This window comes from Henckelia pumila, chromosome 4 (genome assembly GCF_033568475.1).
Source record: "Henckelia pumila isolate YLH828 chromosome 4, ASM3356847v2, whole genome shotgun sequence".
NCBI lineage: Eukaryota > Viridiplantae > Streptophyta > Magnoliopsida > Lamiales > Gesneriaceae > Henckelia > Henckelia pumila.
This window is the reverse complement of record NC_133123.1, coordinates 7005106-7015270: the sequence shown is the minus strand read 5'-3', so window position 1 is coordinate 7015270 and position 10165 is coordinate 7005106. Positions and strand designations below refer to the sequence as shown.

The 10165-nt window shown below is 35.4% G+C and overlaps 2 protein-coding genes across 3 annotated transcripts; both read left to right on the top strand.

The window, feature by feature from the left end:
* Positions 1–439: 439 nt before the first annotated feature.
* Positions 440–1140, top strand: LOC140865602 (monothiol glutaredoxin-S5-like). Its single transcript, XM_073270284.1, has one exon. The coding sequence runs from the start codon at positions 573–575 to the stop codon at positions 879–881; it is 309 nt and encodes a 102-aa protein (XP_073126385.1). The 5' UTR covers positions 440–572; the 3' UTR covers positions 882–1140.
* Positions 1141–2754: 1614 nt separating this feature from the next.
* LOC140863021 (uncharacterized) lies at positions 2755–9938 on the top strand. 2 transcript variants are annotated; one of them, XM_073266111.1, is made up of 17 exons: positions 2755–2987; positions 3119–3211; positions 4241–4322; positions 4398–4550; positions 4661–4738; positions 5055–5159; positions 5262–5328; positions 5418–5479; positions 6375–6514; positions 6614–6740; positions 6846–6960; positions 7673–7758; positions 8232–8315; positions 8401–8742; positions 8864–9382; positions 9465–9524; positions 9801–9938. In XM_073266111.1, the coding sequence occupies exons 2-17, from the start codon at positions 3174–3176 to the stop codon at positions 9879–9881; spliced, it is 2139 nt and encodes a 712-aa protein (XP_073122212.1). In that variant the 5' UTR covers positions 2755–2987; positions 3119–3173; the 3' UTR covers positions 9882–9938. The 2 variants fall into 2 exon arrangements, with proteins under 2 accessions (XP_073122212.1, XP_073122211.1); XM_073266110.1 differs by having other exon boundaries at positions 7670–7758.
* Positions 9939–10165: the final 227 nt, after the last annotated feature.

Here is a 10165-nt window from a genome sequence, read left to right as displayed (position 1 = left end):
ATTTTTGGCGACTTTAACAATTTTTCATCGAGATCGTTTGTTTAAAACTACACACGTAGATGCAACACGTGCAGTGTCAGGTTCGCATCTTGTTGGAAAAGAGATTATAGCTGCAAAAGAAACGAAGCCGGTAGCACGCTAAAACTAAAATTCATTCTATAGCTATGAAATAAATTATAAACGAATCAAAAAAGTAATTAAATGTGAAATATAAAACACCAAAATTACAATATTATCGTGAAATAACCAATAAGTTATTAAAATATTCTTGGCTGCCGGATGTGAGAACTGAGAACGAACCTTTAAAAAAAAAAAAAAGGCTAGAACAAATCCAATAGCACATATATAGTTCGTACGTACGGCCTCGCACAATGTTTCTATATAAATACCCCTCGTGCACTCCCCATTTTCCTCACACCAAAACCAATATTATCGAAGCTCCAATAATCAAATCACCACACAACATCATTTCCAACATCGATCGTTGATCATCTAATTTCTGACCCCAAACTGCATATATAAATCGAAAGTCTATAAATTATCCGAATTAATTAAGGTTCATCCATATATATATGGAGAAGGTAGCCATCATGGTGTCCGAAAAACCCGTCGTGATATTCAGCAAGAGCCAATGTTGCATCAGCCACAGCGTGGGGGCACTCCTTCACGACTTCGGGGTGAACCCTACGGTGCACGAGCTCGACAAGATCCCCATCGGTCGGGAAATCGAGCAAGCTCTGTCGAACATCGGTTGCAATCCCACCGTCCCCGCGGTGTTCATCGGCGGCGAGTTCGTGGGAGGAGCAAATGAGGTCATGAGCCTCCACCTCAGGAGCTCCTTAAAGCCCTTGCTCGAAAGGGCTGGTGCCTTGTGGGTCTAAATAAGATTAATTAGAGTGATTGGGTGTCTATTTAATTATTCCAACAATATAATAATACGTGCGGTTTGTTGCATGTTATGTCAAATCTTAAGTGTGTACATGGGATGGGACTAATCAGTAATGGATTAGGGATATAAAGAGAGCCAATTATGTCTGCGCTCATTTTCGATCCTAACATTAGTTAAATATTATGTACTATATAGGATTTGTAATTGTGTTATGACATGTAATAAACTACGTGCTATTAAATATTTGAAATCGTGAATTTTAAATCTATGATTGAAATTTATTTTATTTAGCTAGCTAAATAATTTAATTAATTAAGTCAATTTTAAATCTTCTTTCTTTTAATTAACTTAATAATTAATTCACGTTAACAATTATGATGGATTTCGAATAAGTTGATTATATAAGTGTTATTTAAATGAGAAATTTGTAATTCTCGTTTTAATTAAAGGCCTCCACCTTGATGAAATGAAATACATGTGTTCGAATGGAATCTTTATTAAAGTACTTGGTAAAAAAATGCATTTTTTTAGAATGAGAAAAATAGTTTGAGTTCTTGAGTAAATTAACGATATCAAATTATCATATAATAATTTAGGCATATGTAACAACAAACATGAAAACACTATAAGTCTTTTTTCCTATAATTACAACATCTAATGTTGTAAAAAAAATTATATTCTTTGACTGTGTGCTATATTAAATGAGAAACATGCATTTATTTAACAAAATAATAAATATTCTATTCGACGGTGAATGCTTATTCTCCATATTTGCTCGAATTTGTCCACGATCATTGAATGATTGTTTTACCCATTTTGAGAATATACAAAAACCAGTCTCCAATGTACATGCGTTATGTGAGCATATATTATATATATATTATATATAATAATATAATATTTTATTATAATCTTTAAATCATATATAATTAATTTAGTTTGAATGAAATAAAACTGTAAATATATAAATTATTTAATAAGAATGTTTTGTATAATTTTGTTGGTTGATTGAAAAATAGAGAGATGGGAAGGATTGAGAAAATTAAGAAAAATGATAAGTTCACCAACACACCATTAAGCGGTTTAACTTTAATATAGAGTATAGATAATTAAATAAAATACACACACACTTATATGTAGATATATCATTATTGAGTCTCTTACGAGATAATCTCACCTATATCTTTGAGATGAAATATCTCGATCCATATCAACATGATAAAATAATTCTAGTATTTTTTTTTTATATATATATACACATATGTATATGTATAGTCTAACTGCTGGGATCCCGATACAAAATGGAATGAGTTAATCATATCTCCATGCTTTAATAATATCTTTCATAACACTAAACAAAATATTTTCAAACCATAGTAATATTCTCTTCTTACTAACATATTACATTATATTGCATTTGGATCGAAGAATTTCAAATCAATAAATTTCAAATATGGTTACATGTATTTTTGTTGTTTAAATAAACAAGATTATAAAATTTAAGTTCAATCATTTCATGTTTATATAATATTTTATATTAATTATGATAAATTTCAAGTTTATTCATTGTAATTTGAAATTCATTTTATTTTATTTTTATATAATTAATATGTAAATAAATAAGATATATATTTAATATTTGATATATTTTTTTATTGATAATAATAAAATTATAATCCAAATTCATTCATTTGAAATCATTTTATTCAAAGAAAATTTTATTATTTTATTCGTAATATATATTAATTTGATTATAATTGTAATTATTACATTTATTTATAAATAAAAAAGCTAACTGTGCAACACGTGCATATGGATATGGTGACTAAATGATGACGAGGAAGAGCCACCCCCGCGCATTTTATCTCTACTCTCGAGTACCGAAAGATCATAACGCTAACCTGCGCTGTACGCACTCCCGGCCTCACTTCTGCGCTAAATACCCACAATCTATACTTACATTTGCTGTATCTACACACCGATGGCTAGATATTTGACACGATACACTACAGTATTACAAAATCGTTCGACATTCTAGCTTTGGTTCAGCTCAGTGCTGCACAAATCCCTAAATTTCAGCTGCATTCTGTTCTACTCGGTAATTTCACTTCTCTGTGGTGTGTATGTGTAAATGTTAGTCTATAGATGCTCAATGCTGTGTCTAGACTTGATTTTTGTTGATTTCCGTAGTTTGATGTAATGTGGTGTAATTTTTGTACATTTTTGAAGGTTTCCGCGTTCGATTTTGCTGTGAAAACTGGGGGTTCTGTAAAACCATAAGGAAATGTTTGGGTTCTCGAGGAGAAGAATGAGGCTCGAGAGGTAATTGATGTAAATGCATTTGTTTTAAAAAGTATGTTTTCTTTTTTGTTTGTGTGGAAATTCAAACTGGGCTGATTTATATGGCTCGCCGGATGGAGGAAATTTTTTTAAACGCCGCTGCCAAATCGTTTTTATTAATGTGTGAGTATGTATGCTAATTACTGATAATTTTTTATTCTATTTTGTGTGAAAATAAGTATTAAGGTTTGTTTGTTGAATCAATGCATCTCCTATCCACATGAACTGAAATAGTAGATGCCTCCAAATCTCATTACTTGAGACAAATGTTGAGAATAAACTATGGTCTTGTGTTTGTGGACTTGGCGCTTCTTAATCTTTTGTGGTATTCAACTTATTGATGACATAATGGTTTTAACCCTTTTTAGTCACACGTACGATGAGAATGTGCACTTGAACAAAATATTGATCGCTATGGAAATTAACAACAGTGTTCCAAACGGTTTAGTGTGGGTCACCAGCTTATTTGTTTTGATCTGTGATGGTTTCAGAAATATAAATGTTAGAATTGGAACTTTCATTTGTAGCATATGCCCATTTTTTCAAATTTTGAGTTGAACTTAGTATTTTGATGATACAGTGATGACAACAGTGACCCTCCTCTTCCCTGAGATGCCTTTGAACGTATATTGAACTACTGTTCCTTTGTAATCAAATATATAACAAAGATTAGACTACCTTTACACTTTCACCGTACCCGACTAGACATTCTTGAGAATCTAGCCATTGTTCTGTATAATGGAGTGCATGATTTCACTGGTTACCATTGTGGTATATTATTTTTGGTTATACTTTCAGATCTAACATCAAAATTTAAACTTGTCAAAGTCATATTCATCAGTTGTACAGATGGTTTTGGTGTCCGTGTCCCGTTATGGTTAACCAGCATTGTGAATATTTCAGAAACTTGTTGTTATAAAGTATTTCATAAACTTGTTGTTGTAAAGTATTTCACTGGTTACCCTAAACTTGTTGTTGTAAAGTATTTCATAATTTTTTTGTTTCCTTCAGAATAAAAAAAGTTCAACTCTCAGATGCTGCTCAAGGAACTAGAAGTCCAGTAAGGCACAATAAAAGACTTAACAGCTCAAATGTCAGTATTCAATTTTGTTCATCGAGAGGTTCTATTAAAGGCTTGCCTGCTCATTGAACTATTCTATCATGGCAGGGGGAAAGCATGGCAGACAACACGAATGATTATGATGAGCTCATCCGTCAATCTTCATCTGATGGGTCTGAGCTTAATAACTGTGCTTCAGGCAGCTCTGAAGATTGGATGGTGCTTTCTGTCAGTGGAATGAAGCCTGAAGCTCGCTTCAATGTAAAATACACTTGGTCCTACTCACACCTGTTGAAGAAATCGCCCCTTATTGCTTCTTTTCTTAGATGAAAGTCATAAAACATTTGAAAATTTGGATGTTTTCTATACAGCATGCGGCAGCAGTTGTTGGGAACAACATGGTGGTTGTCGGTGGTGAATCTTCAAATGGATTGCTGGATGATGTCCAGGTATCATCATTAGCGCTTCACCTTCCCTATCCCGTTATTGGACAAATTGTGTGATGGTTTCTTTTGCTTGTAAATTCTACAGTTTCATTGTCCTTTTATTCTATACGGAGTTAGTAATTACCCATTACTAAGCAATTGTGTACAGTGTTTTTGAAGGAAATGATGGGTTCTAATATTTCTTGTTTTGTCCATGACATTGACTATGGATTTGTTTGTGAAAGAATGTTGCGTGTCATATATGGATTTGTACGAGGAAGAATGTTGCATGTCATATGGTGAAATGGAATGCACTCTTATTTCATCATTATTTGTTCAGGTACTCAGTTTTGATAGATTTTCATGGACTAAGGCTTCACCAAAGCGTTATTATTCACCAACTAGCCATCCATTAAAAATTCCGGCATGCAAGGGTCACACTTTGGTATGACAGTATCTCCTACATCTCATTAGTGTGTGGGGTATGTGCTGGAGCCACTTATTTCTTGCCCATGCTGCCTGATAGCCGTCTCATGTCACTTTCTAGGTGCCTTGGGGAAAAAAAGTGCTTCTTGTCGGAGGAAAAACCGAACCTGCTACCGAAAGAGTCACTGGTAGGCTTTATGTGATTGCAACTCTCTCTTGACTCCTGCTCCCTCCATGATAATATGTCCTCTCAATGATTTGTGCCCTTACCATGCAGTCTGGGCATTTGACATGGACGAAGAGTGCTGGTCACTTATGGAAGCAAAGGGAGACATTCCGGTAAATTTATTCATAATTCATGCTAGCCGTTCGTGACACAAGCGATGCGTGTGATCTGTAAAAAATAATAAGGAAATTGTTATTTTTTTTAAATTTGAAATTAAATCTATCAATTTTTAAAATTAACGTGATATGAGAGAAGAGATAGGATAAAATAGATTTACAAAATATGAAATTGAATGGAAAAAGAAAATAATATGAAATGGAATGGATAAATGACATTTTTGGAGTTATGAAAAAAGGATTCACCAACATACTACCAAGGGGTTTAGATTTAATTGATAATATAGATGTTACAGTAACTACTGTCAGATTTTCTCCGTGATTAATAGGTTGACATAACTAAGGCCTTTGAATTTGGTACGTGGAGATATACTTTTCTAAACTGAATAGGTTTCTGAGTTATGTGTTAGCAGTAGGACTTTGAGCTTCGGTTATCTGGCATAAGGATGTGAAAGCCCCTGTTATCAATAATTATTCAATCGAGAAAGTTCTGAGTTTTGCATTATGCATCGTTTTATTTTATTTTTTGAATAAGTTAGCATATGAGCTATCTCTCCTGTTCTAACTTTTTATGTCCGTCGAGCATCACTCGAACACTCCCTTGTTGGTATGAAGAAGCACGGCGATCTAATGCTCAGCTATTGTGTTTTCCTTCTGTTGATTTTAATGATGAGATACTTGTAACAAATAAACTAGGCACTTATTTTTGTATACCTTTTTCTACCTTTTCCCTAATCATTATATTATGTGTTAAGATATTCCATCTAAATCTTCTGTTATTATTATTTATTTGAAAGGAAAAAATTGGAGGGAACGTAATTCTAGAATCAAATGGAGCGTAAGCGGGTGAAACTAGAATAATCAATAATATCTAAAGCTACATGAATTGCAGGTTGCTCGTAGTGGTCATACAGTTGTTAGGGCAAACTCTGTTCTTATTTTGTTTGGAGGTGAAGATTCTAAAAAAAGGAAACTCAATGATATGCATATGTTTGATCTGAAATCTCTGACCTGGCTCCCTCTTCATTGCACGTAAGCAAAACTGCTGTCGGTATTTATTGGCTTTCCCTTATCCCTAAATATAGAAAAAAATGGTTCAGATGTTATTGACTGAACTTTTCCTGTATGCAGTGGACCACGTCCATCTCCAAGGTCGAATCACGTTGCGGCTCTTTATGATGACAAAATACTGTTAGTTTTTGGTGGAACGTCAAAGTCTCGTACTCTAAATGACTTGTACTCACTTGACTTCGAGACGGTTTGTGGAAATAGTTTATCCCAATTTACCGAGTTCTTACATGATGATTATATGATTTAAACCAGAGCATACACAACGATATAACTCGTGAATTGTTTCATTTAGATGGTATGGTCAAGAGTTAAAACTCGGAGTTTTCATCCATCGCCTAGAGCTGGTTGTTGTGGAGCACTTTGCGGAACTAAGTGGTATATTATTGGTGGTGGTAGCAAGAAAAAACGTATGTCCTAGCTCACAACCAATATTTTGCTATCATTTTACTAAATGCCGGCTGTTTTTGGGTTTGCTGTCAATTTTTTGACATTCTGAGAAGCATGAGTATTAGCAACTGCTGCCTGTGTGTCTCAAGTCTCTCAAGACTTTCCCATGTTTGAAAGTTCCTTGGTTTACGGTACATGCCAGTGTTCTAAAAATCGGCCTAGGCGGTCGCCTAGGCGCTAGGCGCTGGCCGACCGCACTGAAAAAGTGCTAGTCGGCCTTAGGCGGGACTAGACGGGCCCTAGGCGGAAATGAATCTTTTTTTTTTTGGGCTTTTAAATCATAAGCCCAGTAAAAAGCTGACAGAAAAATTTTATTACTTTTCCACGAAAACCCTTTCAACGTGTTTTCCAAAGAAAAGAGAAGAAAAATATGGAGAATAATAAACATAGAAATTTACGGAGAAGAAGAAGAAGAGTAAATTTGTGGAATTTTATTAGTTATGTATTTTTTAACTCATTTTAAATTTGATGTTATTGTGTAGGAGTTATAATATCTGATTTATTATGTTATACCGTGGAATCTGCCTAGGTGCCTAGTCCCCACCTAGGCGCTAAGCGCTGCTCTTGCGCCCGACTAGCGCCTAGCGAATTTTTGAACCTTGACATGCTATGGATTTTGATATCCTATTTAATTACTCAGCCGACTTCCAATTATTTTCCCTTGTACAGCAGATGCAGAGACCTTGATATTTGATGTTCTTAAGCTTGAATGGTCAGTTGCTGTTGCAACGCCTTCATCTTCCATCACTACCAACAAGGTTTAGTTTGGTTTTTTCTGGTTTACTCTAGCAAATAACTCTCATTCTTAATACTAATTGGTGAAAATATTTTTATGGATATTTGTTTGCCACGTTGCTTGATTCTTGGCATTTGATGGATGTAACCACTGTAATTAATGCTGTAGTTACTAGCATAGCCTTGCCGTTGTCTTAACTCTTAAAAATCAGGTTATAGAATGGGAGTTTGTGAAACATTGAATGAAACACCAGTTAAGAATGGATTAGCTGGACTCTTGTTGGGTAGGGTTCCTCAAAATTACAGACCTGGCGTGCATTCCTTGAAATCTTAATATGCATATTGTGAACCCATGCATTTCTATGTTTCCAGATGTTGACTTAAATGAAGCAATAGCATAACTTTCACTGTTGTATCTGTCTTTTTTTTTTGGGCCTTTCTCTGTGCTATTTATATTTCACCTTACGTTCTGAGAATTGTTACTTTTCCCATGCAGGGATTTAGCCTAGTTCTTGTACAACACAGGGAAAGGGATTTTCTTGTTGCCTTTGGTGGTTTCAAGAAGGATGCATCAGACCAGGTACTAGATGAGCCAAGCATGACGTGGTTTTTGGTTTATGACTTTGGTGTTTGTTTATTATTTATTCTCGTGTTTTTTTTTACAGGTTGAGGTACTTGTCTTGGAGAAGATTGAATCATCCATTATTCGAAAATCGACATTGAGTAAAGTTGCTGGATTGCTGTCTGAGAATCGTGCATCGTCTGTAGAATTGTCCTCTCAGCCGAACAATGGTTCTCTTAGTGGTCATTTTGATTCTATCTCAGGACTTCATTTAGCATCTGCTTCCGAACAACATGGGCCTGGTAGAAAATCATTGTCAGAATCTTTACTTGTCGACTCAAATTCTGCTCCTGGAAATGCCTCCTTCCGGAAACAATTTAATAATCAGGAGGAGAATGCTGAGATGACAATCATGAATGTCTTAGAGGACAAAAATCAACTACGGGTAAAGAATTATTATTGCTGCTTTCAGGGTTTCTGTTGGTCTTTTGAAACCTCAACTTGGTAAATAATCCCAAGACATGAAACCTATGCATTCTAATGGGGTGTACTTGATATTGTTTCAGTTAAGGGAGCAAAACATAAAGCCAGTCGATTTAGGAGCTGGGATTAGCATTGGAGGAGATAAAATAGCAGAAGAAACTTGTGCCTCAGAATCTGATAACTCAAGTTCTCTGGACAAGCAAGGAAGTGGAAGCCTGATGTCAGAAAGCGATGGTCTTGTATTTCCAGAGAGTGATGGTAAATCAAGAATGGCAGCTCAGTCGAACATCCATCAAGTATATGAAGCAAAACTAGCTGCCCTTCTAAGGAAGAATGGCATTCTGGAAGGACAGTTGACAGCTGCAGTAGCTGGTCGTGAGGCAGCAGAAAAGAATTTGTTATCTTCTCTCAAAAGTAGGCAGGAAACGGAGAAACAATTGACAGACATAATGAAGGAGTTGGAGTTTTTTAAGGAGAAGCTAAACAGTGTCGAGTTGGCCCATGAAGAAGCTAATAGCCTATCTAATATTGTCCACTCTGACAACGTAAGACTGGAACATGACGTAGCTTTCCTTAAAGCTGTTTTGGACGATACACAGAAGGTATAAGATAGAGCGTAGCTTTTCAATCTAAGTTTTCCTTTGAGTTTTATTGGGGTACTGATTACACTGATGTCCTTTGTAGGAGCTTCATTCGACTAGAGGCGTCCTTGCAGGAGAACGAGCTAGAGCATTCCAACTACAGGTTCCGTTCACTTCTTAATCAACATGATATCATAAAAATACGTTTCCTAAAATGATTGGGTTGATAACTTGCATCAGTCTTCTGTGCTCTGTCTGAAATCAACCAAACCACTTGTCTCATCTTCTAATTAGACAATAAATTATGAGGATAAGAAAATATGTGTTCACTATATCAGAGATTTACAGGACAGTTGACTACCAGTTCGGCAGTTCTCCACATTCTTTTTGAAATAACTCATTCTTACTTGTCGACCTTATTCATCATATCGATTTCCAGGTTGAAGTTTTCCATCTGAAGCAAAGATTGCAGTCCTTGGAGACTCGAGCACCAACTCCTAGAAAACCTTTCCACGTTTAGCGTCCATACGAATGCTTGCTGCTGATCCAAGCCTCTCACCTTTCTCAAAAAAAATTTCCCCACCACAATTAGTACTCAAAAATAAGAAAAGCATGCTCGCTCCCATTTCACGTATTTAGGTCTTCCACCAGCCACATCTCACAAACTGAAAAATGGCTGGTGTTTGTATTGTAAACCATATTTATCTTGCCAGCATTTGTACTGTCAGCTGCCGTATGTAATCTTGGTCCGGCCTCATGGACACTTTACTACGGCTACGATGTTGTAATTACATAAATGTAAAA

Excerpts from the sequence above, each read along its gene's own strand:
- LOC140865602 (XM_073270284.1), top strand. The coding sequence starts at position 573 with ATGGAGAAGGTAGCCATCATGGTGTCCGAAAAACCCGTCGTGATATTC.
- LOC140863021 (XM_073266110.1), top strand. The coding sequence starts at position 3,174 with ATGTTTGGGTTCTCGAGGAGAAGAATGAGGCTCGAGAG. Across the intron at positions 4,739-5,054 it reads GATTGCTGGATGATGTCCAG|GTACTCAGTTTTGATAGATT; the intron begins GTATCATCATTA and ends TTATTTGTTCAG. Across the intron at positions 7,759-8,231 it reads CTTCCATCACTACCAACAAG|GGATTTAGCCTAGTTCTTGT; the intron begins GTTTAGTTTGGT and ends TTTCCCATGCAG.